Source organism: Scleropages formosus, chromosome 17 (genome assembly GCF_900964775.1).
Source record: "Scleropages formosus chromosome 17, fSclFor1.1, whole genome shotgun sequence".
In the NCBI taxonomy this organism is placed as follows: domain Eukaryota; kingdom Metazoa; phylum Chordata; class Actinopteri; order Osteoglossiformes; family Osteoglossidae; genus Scleropages; species Scleropages formosus.
Genome location: NC_041822.1, coordinates 22,512,434 through 22,530,414, shown reverse-complemented (window position 1 = coordinate 22,530,414; position 17,981 = coordinate 22,512,434). Strand labels below are relative to the sequence as shown.

Sequence of the window (17,981 nt, the reverse complement as noted above, 5' to 3'; positions counted from 1 at the left end):
TGCTCCCGGCCTATGCGGTGACAGACGGGCAATTAAAATGTTATACTGCAACGTTAATCAATTCACTTAACTAAGCAACATCATCTCACATCTCCATGTTATCCGTCCTAACTACATACGGTAAAGTAGGTTTGGCTCCGAGGCCCCGATGAAAGACTGGCACACAATATGACAATCAAGTCTCTCCAACATATATGTACTTCACAAACAAAAATACATTGTTCTTACCACGCATGGAAATATGATATGCAAAAATGATGAGCAGAGTGTGACCGAGGTACGAACGGAATATGCAAAAGACCATGCAAAACGTGTGTGGTGAAAGAACAAGGGGCGCACGGGGTCTCTCTCTCTGTGCGGTGTTATCGAAGTGAGCTGCTTAACCGAAAGGAAGCTAATTTATATGATTAAATTTAAGTGATACTTTCCATCCATAGCAACTAATGCTTCTGCTCGTTTAAACAACCGGATGATTTATTACAGAAATTCAAGTAAAGTGCCTCCTAGGATCCGAACCTGCAATCTTTAGGGAAAAGACCACATGGCATTGACCAGTACGCCTCCCGCTGTTCATTCTTTGTGTTGCCACACTATGTCGTTGAACCGGAGCTCTGACCAATCCTACGTTAAGAGGAAGGGATGACAAACGACTGCCAGGGTACATCTGAAGTGGGGCGTGGTTCGGATCCCATGCTGCCCTGCTGCACAGAGGAACGTGGGAGCACGGGAAAGCGGCAGCGAGTAAAATGAACAGCACCGCGACAGCCTGTGCGCTCCACTGGATCTGTACACATCACTGGCCTCCTGCCTCATGGCCTTTTCCCTCTGCTATGGAAGAGCTTGAGAAGTGGAGACAAACATGATCATGACAAGGCCCACCCACAAAAGGGGGCGGAGTTACATTTACTCAGCTTATGCTCTTCTCCAAATTGACTCACACTAATTTACACATTTATACAGCTGGGTAATTTCTACTGTATACTGTTTGTACTGGGGGACAGCTGGTAGCGTAGTGGTTAGCGCTGCTGCCTTTGGACCTACAGATGGCAGGTTCAAATCCCAGCTCCACTTACAGTACCCTTGAGCAAGGTAGTCATCCTAAATTGCTCCAGTAAAAATTACCCAGCTGTATAAACGGATAAATAGTTTTAAGCAGACTAACACTGTAAGCTGGCAGGGTGAAAAGCATCAGATATATTAATGAAAGTATCAGTTCAGGATACTACAGCAAGGTGGGGGATTTGAACCTGGGTCTTTGGGGTCCAAAGGTAGTGGCTCTGCTGCATGTGTTAGAATCAGATGTTAAAGAGGAGAAACTCTGAACCTTCTAGTTCTTTGTGATCCTTTCTTTCGCGCTGCCATGGTCTCCAGGGCAATCTGGCCACAGCGGCTCCGCCCACTTCCCATCTACGGTACCCAACCAATCCCACGCGGCGCTGCTTGTGCGTGAGGACCCCCCGACAAACCTGGCACACAGCAGCGCTGGCAGGCCATCAGGTTTCACAGCCAGACCGGAATTTGGCGCCTGCAGCCCCTTAACCGCCCACCGCCCCCCCCCCCCCGGCCCTCTCAGCTTGTCACCCCCACTGTGACAGCTGCAAATGAGGTGTGTTTCTTCACCTGCGCACGCTGCTTTCCTTCACCCGGCGGTATTAATGAGGCCTGGCGTTCCCAGAAAAGGCGTCTGTTTTTCCTCTTTTTCTTTTTTTTTTTTTTTTTGTTGTGCCGTTCAAATGAACCTACGCGGTCCTTTCAGAGGGAACCGGTCAGTCAACCGCAATTTCACTAAGCAGGTATGAAAACACCTCAGGAAGAGAGAGGCGAGAAACAAGAGCAGCAGCTCTGAATAATTCATGGAAGGAAACGCTCGCGATGAAACCTGAAGGGAAGGCCCCCCCCACCCACAATCATCGTAAGTATTTGTTCAGCGTCCCGGTAGACAGGAGCAGAGGACCGTCTTCAACGCGGGCCGGACAGCATGACCACTGCCCTTCTCCTTGGTTGAACCCTCCCGCGACGGTCAGCAGACCCCACGCCCCTCCAACCTTCTCTCGCTCCCTCGGCAAGCGTGTTTCCAAATGCCACTCTGGTGCCCTCACCCCTTGACCACACCTAGTTATCGGTAATCAATGAGCTCAGACAGCTTGGAGGTATCAACTACCATGCCGCTGCGGGAGAGTGAAGGGGGGGGGGGGGGTTGGGTTCGAGTTGAAGCCCAAGGTGTGAAGCATGTAGGTTCGAGTGATTCTTCACAACGACAAAGTACTGCATACTCTGCTTCCATCAGGTGGGGGTGGGCACTGTAGTAAAGGTGTGTGATCATGTATACAAGCCTATGAACCACAGAGATCGTTGAGGAAAAAACATTGGGTGTATGTTTCTGTGAGCGTATATGGATTGGGGTGGGTGTGTGTGTGTGAGAAATTCCCCAAGGATCAATAGTGTGAAACACACATTGTGGGGACATCCCCAGTACAAAAAATGCTTTTGTAAACTTTAACAGAGCTTGAAAAGAAATTAAAAATGCAATATTATTAAGAACTCATTTATCTGATGCATTTTTCCAACATGACTAAAAACATCAGGTTCGCACAGTAAGAGAATTAAAACAATTTAGCCAGATATACAGTAGGGTAATTTTTAGTGTGTCATTTCAGGGTGAGCATTTGAGTTGCCTGTTTATACAGCAGGGTAACTGTTACTGTGATTTGGGTACTACAGCAGTAAGTGTGATTCATACCCATGTCTTTCGACCTCAAGGCAGGGGCTCTAACCACTACGCCACCTGCTGTCCACACACTTTCATGTATTTTCGTGTTTCACCAAGGTGAAGTTAGGACTCATTTACTGGCGTACGAGTCAAAGTCCAAAGAAATACAGTAAAATTAAATGTGTGTGCGTTTCCCTACTGCATCTGTCCGTGTCAAGTGTGAGTCTGTCATTAATAGTGGTTATCAGTTCTTTTTTTCCCTTCTTTTCAGAGGGGCTGTACGGAACACGCCGGTAACGGCGGGTTCGTGAGCTCAACGGCAGGCTGGGCCTTGCGCACATCGGCCGGGGAAACACCTCGGCGCAACGCCATCCCAGCTGCGCCGCCCAGACGGAAGACGTGGCACACCGATACACTCCAACTCCCAGCAGGGGGCACTTCCTTTATTAAACCCAGTCATGAGAGCACAGGGAGCGCCTCTCTCTCTCTCTCTCTCTCTCTCTCTCTCTCTCTCTCTCTCTCTCTCTCTCTCTCTCTCTCTCTCTCTCTCTCTCTCTCTCTCTCTCTCTCTCTCTCTCTCTCAGCACAGAAGCGCGGGGTCCGAGCCTCACGCGAGCTTCCCAATATTCCCGCTGTGAGCCTTCCTGCGAAGACCGGCTGTCCGCACGAGTCCCCGTCACCGGCCCTCCTGCCCCCAGCAGGGGGCGTAGCGGTCGAGTGCATCAGTCTCTCTCCAGGTCCCTCCCCCACAGCTGTACACACCGAAAAGATCCCCTCCCGTCTGAACGGGGATGTCACCCGTTGAGAGGAGGAGTAAGAGAAGCGAGACGTGCGCCCGGCTGTAAAAACACACACACGCGGCGCTAGCGAGTCGCTGAAAGTCGCCAAGAAGCCCGACGTTGATGACAGGACCCCAACAAGCCCACCTCCTTCTCCCTTCATTTCATCATCATCATCATCATCAATTCGTTATCATTATCATCCGCTGTGTGCCAGGTTTATCAATTCATCGTTCAAGTTAATTCAATAGTTCAATTTATCATCATAAAGTACATTGGTCACGACTGCATCGCTTTTATTTACTCTTATGTTGCTATTATTTTTCCATCCCTGCCTCCATTCCATTTCACTAACCGCTCTGTCCTGAGCAGTGTTGTGGTGGTCCGGAGCCTGTCCTGGAATCAATGGAGTACACCTTGAATGGGACGCCAGTCCATCGCAGGGCAGCCACACACACATTCACACACTAGAGTCAAAAATTCACCTGAACTGCACGTTTTTGGAGTGTGGGAGGAAACCAGAGCACGTGGAGGCAACCCATACCAGATACAGGAAGAACACGCAAACTCCTCATGGACTGAGCTGGGATCGAAGCCACGTTCTTTCGCAGTACTAAGGTGCTACTCGCTGTGCCACTATGTCGCCACCTTTTGTTTACAGGTCATCTATTATATATAATGTGTCTTCCAAATATGTTATATGTGATGGTTTGTCATTTGCATTTGTTCTTTTATGAATTTTCAGACTTTCAGTGTTTTATAAAATTCTTTTTAGATAAAGGTCATTCTGGAAATGTTGCCCAGAAAATGTCTTTTTAGTAAGTTTTTTAAAAAAAAAAAAAAAAACTTTTACACACTCAAATAATGTGTCATTTTGCATTAATAATAGTTGGAAACGTGACTTTTGTTTTCCTTCACACTGAAGGGCTGCCGTCCCCTTCAGCGTGAAGGAAAGTGACCTAGTGGCCTGGTCATGGGCCTGGATCAGACTAGGAGCAATCAATAATCAGTGAGACCTCACCTTGAGAAGGTCAATCTCCTTGATGCAGTCCTGACGTGCTTTGGCATCCATCATTTCAAATATCTGGAAAAACAAGAAAAAATATGCATTTATTTCCATTTGTCCTCTTCTTCTCAACTACACTTACCCAGTAGTGTCCCACACTGAAGAACTACGACAATAAGTTCTTTGTGTAAAGTGTTCATTAACTTGTTATGGGACATTTGAAAACCCCGCCCACCCACTGTAAGCCGCAAAGGCATTGGCCAGAGGGTGCTGTCTCTGAAGTGCTGGTAAGCCAATAAGTGAAGGCCATGGTTTGATTTGGATTTTGTAACCAATCAGTATTCAGGTGAGTCTGGAAATCTTACATTTATTCATTTACCTGAAGCTTTTCTTAAAAGTGACTTACAATGTTAAACTATTTACAATCTTATACCCATTTACACAGCTGGGTAATTTTACTGGAGCTATTTTAGTGTAAAGGGGGCGCGTTGGCACAGCAGGCTCGGACAGGTCCTGTTCTCTGGTGGGTCTGGGGTGCCCTGCGATGGACTGGTGTCCCGTCCTGGGTGCGTCTCCAGTTCGCCGCGACCCCACTCAGGAAAACCGGTTTCAGACAGTGTCTGTATTTTAGTGTAAGTACCTTGTCTGAGGGTACTGCAGTTGGAGATGAGATTTGAACCTGCAACCTGTACGTGCAAAAGCAGAGCTCTAACCAGTATGCTACCAGCTCCTCCCAAGGCAAAACCAGCACGCTCAGGCTCTTTATGGCCCGTGATTCCTGGAACCCAACCAGTTCTGGAGCTTCCCAAGGTGGGCGTTACCTGGACTTTCTTTAGGGCCACCTGCTTGCCCTCCAGCAGGTAGGTGGCTCGGTACACCTCGCTGAACTGGCCTCGGCCGATCTTCTTCTCAATGCGGAAATTGGCCAGCGTGGAGCAGTACGGGTACCCGGGCAGCTTCCTCTGTGGGAAGGAGCCAATAGACAGTGAGCATCTTGGGAGGTCTCTGTGAAGCAGCCAATAAGAAGCAAGAACTTTCGGTGACCTCCGAGGAGGAGCCAATGGAATATCGTGAAGGTCATCGGAGAATTCCCCGTCCAAATTCCTTTCAAAGTCAAAAAGTAAACTTTAAAAGCATGTTTGAAGAGAAAACTGGTTTCAAGTTGCAAAACCGAGTGACTCCATGGGCTTCGAGCTCTCAGGCCTCGCCACCTGAACCGCTGCTGCTGCTGCTGCTCTTCTACAGTAATAATTTTCCAAGCTAAGAGGCCTCAGGCTGTGCCATTCCCTGCCAAGCCCACCCCCACACCAGTAAACACACTCACTCACGCACGCGCACAAATTAAAGACCAGAGTTTCACTACAGAGCACAGGGTCACGTAGAGCTCACGTTAGGCTCCTGTCTATCCACGTGTCCGTCTGACAAGCAGGACACCTGGGAGAGCCGTCGACCCACTTGACTGATCCCGACCTTTGCGTGCGGCTCCCGCTCGCCGTTCCGACAAACTTCTCCCGAACGCGCGCGAGTTTCCGAGGGAAAGGTCACGTTACAGAAGTTCTGGATGCGTCGTCTCCTCGTCTCTGTTCTTGAGCCATCAAGGCAGAGCTAAAAATCAAACCGCCGTATCAAGTTCCTACTGCGGGCAAACACGCATATTGAAACACGCAGTCATGGTGGTGCGCATGCCAAAAATATTTAACCGTTGATAGCATCTAAAAAGCAGAAAAGGCAAACATGGAAACATGATGTGAGAGTGCTGCTGTATGTAAAATTTCAGAACTGCCCCACGATAAAGCTCTGGGGAACAGGCCAAAAGTCGCAGGGGCATCGAGTCCTGCCCCTCAGCGCCTCGAAACAATGAAAAGGTGTCAAAGTCACAGCTGGGGTTGGATTATAAACTTTATATGTCCTCCTGAGACACAGCAGAAAGAGGAAATTGCAGCAAGTTGTGCGAGCCCCACCTCCAAACATGTGGCATCATTTAAAAGCGAAGAATGTCCTCCATAAGGTGCACGAGGAATCAGCACCATTGTAAGATTGGTTTGGCCGATAACACTTAAAAACACACGTCCTCTGGAGTGGACAAAAAAAAAAAAGGTTTTAGAACATGACACAGGATCACATCCAGAGATCACAATGAGCAGTATCTGAGACATGAGGGCTGAAAAGCACCAAAAAAAAGTGTAAAGAGGAAGAAAGAGTGACAAAATGGGAAATGGGCATGGCCAACTTCTCAGCCAGTGACATTTCATTCTTCCTTCCATCAACGGGCCTTCAAGACCTCGACTTACATTTAAGAGAGAAGAGAACCTTGACATGCAGCTGGTTCCGGAGCGCAGCATTATTGGAGTGTATAGTTCGCTACCAATCAAGGTAACATTTTCAATGCATAATAAAATGGAAAAGCGCTGTTTCGACAGACTTTCAAAGGACTCTGACTGATGGAAGGTCGTGACTTGTTCATGACCGACCTTGACCCTTGGCTGTGCACCTTTTTTGGTCAAAAACCAAGAGAGAACAGCTTCAGGGCACCAGGCTGGAGACTGATCTGCCTGTTCACAGTGGATGGAGAAGCGGCAGTTATTATTACCATTATTAATAGTATTATTTAGCCTTTGTCCAAGGTGACTTGCAATGTCACGTTTCTACACTAAGATAATTACAGTGATTTACCCATTTATACAGTAGGTTAATTTTTACTGTATCAATTCAGGGTAAAGTGCCTTGATCAAAGGCACTACAGCAAGAGGTGGGAGTTTTAATTGGGAACCTCTAAGCTACCCTTTGTCTATTTTGAGAAAGAGCTACAGTCGGGAAAGTGGGGAAAATTGGTTCCCTTGCACACTTTCAATTTGCTGATCAAATGAGACGAGATAATCTGACGAGATAATCTGCTGCCCGGTAAAGACACTCTCCGGATGAATGGTTCTCGACCATGGTCCTAGTGGACTCTTCATTAATATGCAGATTTAGCTGCTGATGGGATGAATTGTGCAGTTCAAACCGGAGAACCGCCCATGACAACAGAGAACTCAACAGTCCTTTTAAATCCCAGAAAAACAAATTCGAGTTCTAAGAAAAATGTTGAGGTGCGATACTGTCATATAAGCAAAATTGGGGGGAAACATAGTAGTCAGTTTCACCTGGATTAATAAACCTTTCAGTTTGGTAATTTAACAAGTTTAGAACAGTACACAGTAATAAATTATTCAGATTATGAATGAATGATTAGGTATTCATTGCAATAGAAGGGGAAAAATAAAATTGACAATATATTTTCTGACACTTTCTGACACCTTTCCCACCAAAGCAATGTATAAATCCAGGTAAACAAAAGTCCATGTCACAACAGACAAAGAGCTTTAACTGCAAACATACAATTTTCTAAGCAGTTAGCTTGTCCAATACTACTGTGTTTGCTGGAGCACATCACACGATTAGCTGCCTATAGAATTGAGTTTCATAGAATATACAAAGTTGATCGAGACTGATGGTGGTATGCAACTTCATGGGGCTGTTAGGAGATCAGGAAAGAACTGGGTCCAAAAGAGGTGTGTTTTGGGGCTGCTAATGCTGAAAAGGACTCAGCAGCGCTGAGGCACAGAGGGCGCTCATTGCACCACACCGGAGCAAAAACGGAAAAACTGTTGACTTTCGATGCAGGACCCGTTGTGGATTGAGGAGCACAGTGCTCTTGCTATTATTTCAGGTTTCCTTTCAATAGTATAAATACGCTTTAACTGAATTTTTTTAATGATAGGGGTTCATCAAAAAATACTATAGAATAAGGTTAACTATAAGTGAAATCGTAACAATATATTGGGGGGGGGGAACTAATTACAGGATCCTGAACTAAGTGAAATCTAGGAAGCGAAGGGACCCTGCACAAATAGAGCCGAAGTCCAGCGGTGCGGACAGAGCTCCAGTCCTGCGAAAATGCAGGGCACAAAGTCATCGATCTCTTTAACGCTCCTCTGCAGGGCCATACAGAGCATGCTAAGTGCGCCCCCCCACCAGCCCGTTCCTCACCCCTCACCTTGCGCCTCGAATTACATGCTCCTGTGCAGGGATCACGATGGCGGAACCATATTGACGCCATTTGTAATCGCGGTAATTCTTGCCACTGTGGGACTGCGAGCGCCTGTCAGGGGAGGGTGGGGAGCGCGCCGAGTTACGAGGCACGTTTAACGTCCCTGTCGGCCCGACATGTCAGGGCTAACATCGGATGACACCAAAACACCCTGGCTGATGTGTTTTGGCACTATGAAGATCCCAGCTGTGCATTTACATATGCAATGACCCAGATTAGCAACCCCGCCCCCGTCAATGCGGATTTGAGGAGCTCCGTTAGAGACACCCCTCTCTGCATCGTCCCACGAACCACAATCCCACACCATCCTCTCTGTCCACTTGCGACACATGGGAATCAGAAAAATCCGGACTTACGACGGCCGTCACGTCAACCGTACGATATTATTTCTGAGTCCCGGGGTTTGGTCGCAACATCTAAAGACGACCGCAGGAAACGAATTGCGCAATTCAAGCCACAGTAAACCACACACGACAGTAGAAAACTCAAAGAGTCCTTTTAAACAGAATAACTCAAACTTGTTTTTGCACTAAGAAAACAGTTGAGGTGCAATGCCGTCATGGAAACGAAACTGGGGAAAAAAAAAGCAGTTTTCAATTTCACTTGGATTAATAAACCCCTCAGTCTGGTAACAATTTCAGAACAGTTATGTACGGTACGTTGTAATAAATTTTTCAGATTATAACATATATAATCATTTTAACAGAATAAAATTACTTAAATTACTTCTTTTGGTGCCCACCGATAAATTTAAGAGACATAAGGTGGCATACAGATTAGAACCATCTTAAAATCCCTGCTTCTGCTATAGTATTCCTTCATCAAGGTAGTTACCCTTGTAAGCCAATTTGAAGAGATTTAAGATGAATGAATAAATAAAACACGAATTACCTGACCACATAACTGCATCTGAATTAAAATTCACTGTGATTTGAGAACATGATCAACATGTTGCTGCAACCAATAAATTCCCTCCAAGCGTACAAAGACATGACATGCTTCACTGTACCCTATGATACTGGGTTGATTCTCCGGTGGGCACCATGTACGGTTGGCTCTGATAATGAGATGTGAGGGAAGTAAATGCACCATGGCCTACTGTCATCTAGATTTTCTACTTCTTCAGAGCTTTCATGTGGTCAAAATCGGAGAGACTGGACTGGTTCTATGCAGGAGCGCCGCTCAGCCCAAAGGGTCGTACACTACATTATATCGAACCCTGGAAGGATGGGATGGTTCCACAGAAAATAAACATAAACCTCCCCAAAGACATTGGTACAGCAATGTTTCAGCATGATCTGTTCAAATCTATTTGAAAACAATAAACTCCCTCATTATACGTTTAATTTCATTTACAATTTTTACTTTTCTGCTATGGCACCATAATAAGTGTAACCACATACTACTCCAGAGCATAAACTTCCCAACAATAATTGTCCAACTAGGAGGTCTTTGGTAAACCAGCCGGGACCCTTCCAGACCCCTGGTTCCAGATGATTGTAGGCTTCTTTGCTGGTTCCACATCTGGGGAACCAGGTCTGGATCCCATCCCAATCTGCAACAATGTGGTGAAACCTGATCGTGTTCTGTTCCAGGCCCTTGGAACGTAATAAAAACGCCAGTTTTCAGTTTCAGCACCTGTGCCAATAGCTCAGTATGATCTTGTGACATGCTATTACTTTATCGACTTTGACAAAGCCTCTGCTGTTCCTGCCCCCCCACCCCCACCCCCACCCTCACCCTACTGCCAAGTTAATTACCTGCAACATGAGTCCTCTTTGCAAGCACTCACAGTGTTCTAGTGCAGAGACCCCATATCGTGTTTGAGAAAAACAAAATATTTGGATTTACAGATCTATACCTGAGCTATGGATACAGAATAGGAGATCATTTAACTTCACTAATCTCATATGTAAGTATACTGGCTCCTGGAGTTACAAACTGTTAATATTCAAGTTTTCTAAAAATTACAAACATTTCCCAGTTTGTTTATTTTTACTTCCTTCTTTTTTTTCCCCATTTTTCAATTTTCAGTCTGTTCTTAATTTATCAGTGTTTCAGTATTTTTTAAATTTATTATTGCCATATCAGAGACTTTCACAGGACACATACCACAAATAAATGAAGGGAGGCAAAAGTGATTTTAGGGAATCGAGCAAAATGAAATATGAATGGAATTCTAGTCTGTAATACTGACTTTGCATGTTCTGCCACTCATCAGTACTGTATATTGTGTCTTTAACAGCCTATAGCATGTTTTTTTCCCCACACGATAAAGGGTACAGAGCATATACAGTGTGTCCCACAACAGCACAAGAATAAACCAAGGGAAATAAAAAAAATGCTCAAGTTTTTATTTTCATGTTTTAAAAGACACTAAAATGCCCAGGTGTTTCAGTTTGTTTGGATTCTAGTGTCTGCATCAAAAATGAAAAATATTACAACGGTTGATACCTGAGTAGAATATGATACCAGAGAGAGAATAACACTGAAAGGACAGTATAAGATCAGTATCGTTTGTGAGACCACATGACTGCGAACCAAGGGAGAGAGAGCAGGAAAGGGGGGGGGGGGAGGAGGGGCGAGCGAAGGGACACAATAAGATAGCTGGCGCATGTGCCGACTAATTGCACTTAACTACAGCTTAATTACATCTACAGCATGTAGTGGCACAAAAATATTCATTATCTCACAAATAAACCCCATGCAGTAACTGCAATCTCAGCTTCAAAAATGAGGACATAATTAACCTTAATTCCCAAGCAGCAATATGGCATTACCAGTGAATATATTACAGGGGCCTGAATATGGCCAATTGCTTAATGTGATGTATAGACGATGTGCAGAGGAGGTTCCGGTGACATAATTAAGTGCTCTGTGCCTCTATTGTCGTTATTTCACTGTCGTGCAACTGAGGCTTTTGAATCTTTATTACTGAAGATGGCAGCTTTTTTTTTTTTTTTTTTTTAAACAGTCTCAATTTAATTTCTTTGGACTAATCACAAGCCTCCAAACCAGAACAATTTAGAGGTCAATCAAAGGTATTCTGCTTATTCATACTGACTTTGTTCCTCTAATATCTTTTCATTCATTCTTTTCAAGTTACAATGACTTACCCATTTAAACAGCTGGGTAATTTTTTACTGTATTAATTCACGGTAGGAGGGGTGCGGTGGCCCTGCTGGTTTTGCCAGGGCCTGCTCTGTGATGGGTCTGGGGTTCAAGTCCTGCTTGGGGTGCTTTGCAGCGGACTGGCGTCGCGTCCCGAATGCGTCCCCTACCCCTCCAGCCTTGTGCCCTGTGTTGCCAGATTAGTCTCTGGTTTACCGCGACCCCGCTTGGGACAAGCGGTTGTAGACAGTGGGTGTGTGTGTATGTGTGTGTGTGTGTGTGTGTGTGTGTAATCCACGGTAAGTGCATTGATTAAGGTATATTAGTTGGAGGTGGTATTCAAATCTGGGCCCTTGGAGTTCATGGTGGGCGCTCAAGCCACTATCTACCGCCCCTACTTTAAAAAATCCCATAAAAATTTGTATGAGTGCTAAATAAAGTATACACACACACACACACACACACAAACAAAACAGAGCTCTGGCCAGTGTGCTGTTAGGACCTTTAAATGTCACCGAGTCATGACCCCAGTGACCATCAGCACTGGCAGGCTGCCGCGGTAGCGTGTAGGAAGACTGGGTTCGAGGAACTCACCTGCTCCTGATAGTCCTGCACAGGCAGCTGGTATCGCTTCTCCTGGGTCTCTCGGCTGTGCTGGTTCTGGTTCTGGTGGCTCCTCTGGTCCTCCATGCCGGCCTGCGCCTGCAGGAGACACCCGTGTGAGTCCTGCCCTCCCGTAATCACAGACCACACAAGGATGCCCTCCTCATGAGGGGCTCCTCTCCTTGCACCCAGTGCAGCCAGAGAGCTCGGATTACGCTGCGTGTATAACGTATGCGTTTGTGTATCGGGATTGAAGCGCGACGACTCACATGTCTCTATCTCTAATCTCACCGGTCACCCGGCCTGATAGTGCGATACACAGGAAGATGTGTGCGCGTGCCGTGACACGCTAAGGACCCTACCCTTCCACACAACACACACATATCCCGCATTCATTGATCATTTACATGACAGTTCACAGAGAAAATTGCTTAACAGCGGTACAGTGGGTATTGTACTACGCCGTGAAAGGAGGGGCAGCTGGAGGTGCAGGAAGGAGAGGCCATTCAACCTGGTGACACAGCAGCAAACTGGGGAACCACGAAACTCTCACTGCGCCGTCGAGTGCCCTAACCGCACCAGTCCGTTGTTGTTGTCGTTAAATTAATATTATCATCGTCATCATCATCTGGCCATCTATCCAGATTATTTAAAGTTTGTATATTAGGTTACGTTTACCCATGTATGCAGTACGGTAATTTACTAATGAATTTTATCAAGGGCACTGCAGGAAAAGGTGGGACTCAAACCCAGGTCCATCTGACTGGAAAGTGAGCTCTCTAACCATCGCTGCCTTGTGGTTTAGTTGTAAGTGTACGGGGGGAAAAAAAAACAGCTTGTGAGCTCAAAACATTAGCACGCACACGTACGTACACACACACACACACACACACACACACACACACACACACACAATCAAGGCTCATGAGAATCCCACAAGAAAACATTTACAAAAGACGCGCGGCCCAAACATTGTCATTGACTAATGCATATTCAGGTAATTGTCGAATGAATATGGTTTTCCCCCCCATTATTTCTGCAACGCAACCACCTTGGGCGCCTCCTCGTGTGCCCAGGCGAGCTGCGCGCGCGCGTTTTGGGCGCATAAGCAAAATGCAGATGGGGCGAACAAAAGCCTCGTCGGCGTGTTAATAAATCTGATGACTTCGCAGGCTTGTCTCTCGCAGACGAAGTCGTGATCCGTTTTTGATGAAGCCGTGGAAACGGGTGCCGGTGACGAGACGCCCGACCGGCCGCGGGAGGCGAGCCGCGGAGCCCCCCCGAGGCCGACCGCTCCGTTCCCGCTTACAGCAAGCTCTCGATTTAACGGACGCCCACTTAACGGATTTTGGAATCAACGGACAGAACTCTACGGTTCACACGTAGAACAGACTTATTTTGCGGCCGATGCGTCGGTACTTCCCCGTAACAGTCTAGCGGATATGAGGAAGAGGAGCAAAGTGATTCCTCTTCTCAATAAACGACATAACGCCCCGTTATGCAGCATAAATATAAATATATATAGAGCAAAACTCCTCGACTTCCACATGAACACAGGTGGTGTTGGGCTTCAAAATATGTCATTTGTTATTTAATGTACTTCTGGTTTCTTGGATTTAACAGACATTTGGCAATACTGGATACCCCCCTAACCCCAATTAGACCGTTAAACCTACTGCGCTTTGTAACGGTCGGCAAGAAGAGCTTGGAAATTCCTCTCCACCGCCTGCGGGACAAAGGGGGAAATAGGGAGGGGGATTAAAATTGGCACGAGCTCCTAAGGAACCGGCCCGACGCGGTTCTGCGTGACTCTGGTTACCGCAGCCGAGGCCTCGAGGAAGAGGGACCGGCGGGAATCTGTTTAAACGATACGCCGCTTTCCTTGGGACGGGAAACCGGTGATGCCGAAAACAGACATCGCGCCGTTGGCACGCGGCGCGGTCACGGGTTCCGACTTCACGGTACGTGCCGAAGTCAAGGCTCGGCGTAAACGCCGCCCAGCCGTCTGGGACGCGCGGTTTGCCCCGAATATTCGCACTCGGACAGGCGGAAGGGTTCCGGCAGCCGTGCGACGGACAGGTGGACAAGGGATTAAGGTAAAATGTTAAGAAGCGTGCCGGGAAACGACGGCCACCGTCATAACAACAAACGACGTGTGACATTACCGATGCATCACCCGCATTCTCTTCAAACCCCCCCCCCGGCCAGAGAGTGGTCAAATTTTTCAAAATAAAATGAAATGGCATCAACATCCGCCTTTTTGAAACATCCCTTGACTGCCTCACAGTTTATTATACGATACATATTTTCTAAGAAATTACTTTACAATTTTATATATTCTAAAATTCTATTGTACGTTGTATACATTTAATTATTTGTCTTTCCAACTATGTTCCAAAATTGAACAAGTGCAAAATTTGAACCGACGGGTAAAACATTAACGTACCTCTCCCGCAGACGACGAAACGCAAAAAAAATTCATATTGAACCCCGGAAGGGTTATTATAACACTCACAGCGTGGTGGTGTTTCACAGGTTCAAAAAGGGGTTGGTTCTGAAGGCCTGTAGTGCCAGTAGGAGTGGGGTTCGAAGCGCTGAAATACCTCCTGCCCGACAGCATCCAGACTGGGAAGAAGATGCCTCGTAGAAAGCAGGTGTAGAACAAGCTGTCATTTACACCTTGGTTCAAATCCCCTACATGTGAGATGGGGTCTGATCCCCAGAAGTGTTTGGGTCAAAATCAATACAGCCCTATTTCACACTGAACACTAATCTAGACACACTGATTCACACACTTATACAGCAGGGTAATTTTTACTGCATCAATTGAGGGTAAGTCCTTCGATCGAGGGTGCTACAGCGGGAGCGGGATTCGAACTCAAGTCCTTTGATTAGCAGAAAATGTTTCTAACCACTCTGCCATTTGCTCTCCCAACATTACGCATTAAACATCACTGCATACAATGACCCGGTAATGTGTTTTACCGTACTTGTACTGCATTTCACGGTAGAGATAACGTACAGTATGTTTTTACTGCTGTACCACAGAAATGTATCCATAAAGCGGGCAAAGTTTTTACTGCACTGAGCCAAAGGTCCACTTCATGAGCCTCAGAGAACCTGTTTTCATAAAGAGGCATATTGATTTTTTTTTTGTTACATGGGACCCTCTTTATGCAGACAAGTGTACTAATCTATCATATATGGTTTTTAATTACATTATTACATATGTAATATGGTTGTTTTATTTACAATCTACCTCCCTGGTCAGAACCACCCACAGCTTTAGTTTTGTCCATTACACGTGAATTTTTCTTATTTTTAAAAACGCTTTTTGACTGAGAAACGGCTGCAAGTAAGTTTGGGCAAAATAAAAGAAACGATTCGTTTCAAATTCAAAAGTTCTGCTTTGACACAAAGGAAACCTACGAAGCTTGGGCTGGCCGAGCGACGCGTTTGAGGGACCCTGAAAAATCACACCAAGGAAAGGCGGCTAAAAAGACGCTTAATGCAGCAGCAGGCATGATTTTACCATGGTTTGCCACAGTTAAACTCAGCTTTTTCATTCCATTACAGCTTTCAGTCGTCTGATGGAAAGTTTTCTGCTCCTTTCCCCGTTAAAACGCGACATCCACCTTCAGACTATAAAAATAAAAAAATTTAAAGAGAAAAAAAAAAGCCACACGTATACAATTCTTAGAAGTGGATTTCGGCGGCGGATGCAGCGCCTGGAGCGGGTCGCGTGGCGCCGCACGGGTGCGAGAAGAGCTCGCGGCAAGGTGGGCGGGCGGGCAAGCGGGCTGAAGGCGGCGCAGGGGGAATCGGCCGGAGGCAGTTCATTGAAAGAAAGGGGGGAAAAAAGTTGCCGTCGACCGCTGATGCAGGACGGTGACGTAGGCGCGTCCTCCACGCATCGAGCCGAACGTCACGGTGACGCCACCGAGCCCGCGGACCTCACACCTTGCCGGCGCGACGAAGCGCGAGGCACGACGCCTCGGTGGCCGGAAACCACCATTTCCCCATCGTTTCCACGAACATCGTGATAAGCTGCAATAAACCGAGGAGTGCAAGTAGGCCCCACGCGGAGAAAAGCGCAGGCTTTCTATGTCGCTTTGTGGGAGTTTTTTTGTTTTCCTCTCCTCAGCTGCCAGGTGGCTGTCTTAATAGTTACATTTATTCATTTAGCTGATGCTTTTCTCCAAAATGACTTACAATGTTCAGTTACTTTCAATTATTTACCTATTTACACAGCTGGGTAATTTCACTGGAGTAATTCCGGGTAAGTACCTTGCTCAAGGGTACTGCAGCTGGAGGCGGTGATCAAACCTGTGACCTTTGGGTGCAAATGCAGCAGCTCAAACCTCTATGCTACTAGCTGTCCCCCCCACTCATACTGAACCGAAGCACCTCCTGGGTCCAAACTGCACAAGTTAAGAGAAAAAGTGGTAAAAACTGTTAGGGCACCAAGAGTGACCACTCATGTGCTGTATCTCGGGGCCGTCAGCAGATCAGTGTTACCAGCAGAGCTGTGTTTCCCCGCACTCCTTAGGAGATCGGAGCAGAACTTGGTCGGCGGACAATTCAACTCACCTCGATTGTCACTACACACACATTTTCGGAACCGCTTGTCCCATACGGGGTCGGGGGGAACCGGAGCCTACCCGGCAACACAGAGCGGAAGGCCGGAGGGGGAAGGGGACACACCCAGGACGGGACGCCAGTCCGCCGCAAGGCACCTCAAGCGGGACTCGAACCCCAGACCCACCAGAAAGCAGGACTGTGGGCCAACCCACTGCGCCACCGCACCCCCTACTGTCACTATATAACTAAACTCAATTTCTGCATCTCCCCAGCGCGATGCAACATAGAAGCATAGAATATAAAGTACAATAAAAAAAACAGCAGTAAAACACAGAACAAATGGAATAATAAATAGTAGCAGTAAATCTAAGTGGCGGTTTAGCCCAACACAACTCTCAGAAGCCCCATGTGTTTGGCCTGCTGTGTGCGTTTCCCCTCCACACTGTCGGCGTGTGTGCGCACAGACAGACAGAGAGAGAGAGAGAGAGAGAGACACACACACACACACACACACACACACACACACACACACACACCAGCCCCACATCCGGTTTCCTTTCTGCCTCTCTGCGGTGTGGCATCCTCCCCGGCGCACGTCTCCCCCCCGTGGCTCAGGGTCACGCAATGCCTCTCCACGCGCCTCCCCGGCCGCGGCCTTGCACCGCAGTTGCATCCTGGCACACTTCTTACTGTCTTTATCAGCGAATGCGATGCCATCTGCTTCTCTGAGTCACCGTTTCCTGCGGCAACTGGGATCAGATGTGTGCAGTGCTCGGTAGTGATGGTGACCGTTGGTGGTCGCTCTCTCCCTCCCTCCCTCCATTTGTGTGCGCAAGATACGCAGGCTGTGTGCCAATGAGCTCCATCCTCAGGCGGTGCAGGTGGCACACAATTTCCAAGAAACCCCCTCCCATCCCCAGGGGCACCAGCGTGGCTCACCGCGGGCGATAGAGACCGAAAGCGATGGCTGCACGTGGTGGGTTTTGGCGGCGGCGATGTCATGGCACAGCACCGCGCTGAACGCTGCATGAACCCGTTCTGAGTAAACCCGAGAACGCTCTGCGCACGCAAGGGCCCGGCTCCTACGTCTGATGTGGCGCT

The 17,981-nt window shown here is 47.2% G+C and overlaps 1 protein-coding gene across 1 annotated transcript in view; it reads right to left on the bottom strand.

Moving 5' to 3' along the window:
• LOC108921945 (serine/threonine-protein kinase Nek7-like) overlaps positions 1-17,981 on the bottom strand; it is a 56,748-nt gene that overhangs the window by 26,589 nt on the left and 12,178 nt on the right. Inside the window, exons 2-4 of the mRNA XM_018731731.2 lie at positions 12,291-12,398; positions 5,317-5,457; positions 4,511-4,573 (exon numbers count right to left, since the gene is read on the bottom strand). Of these exons, the coding sequence (XP_018587247.1) occupies positions 4,511-4,573; positions 5,317-5,457; positions 12,291-12,386 (300 nt within the window). The 5' untranslated portion in view covers positions 12,387-12,398. The remainder of the gene's footprint in view (positions 1-4,510; positions 4,574-5,316; positions 5,458-12,290; positions 12,399-17,981) is intronic.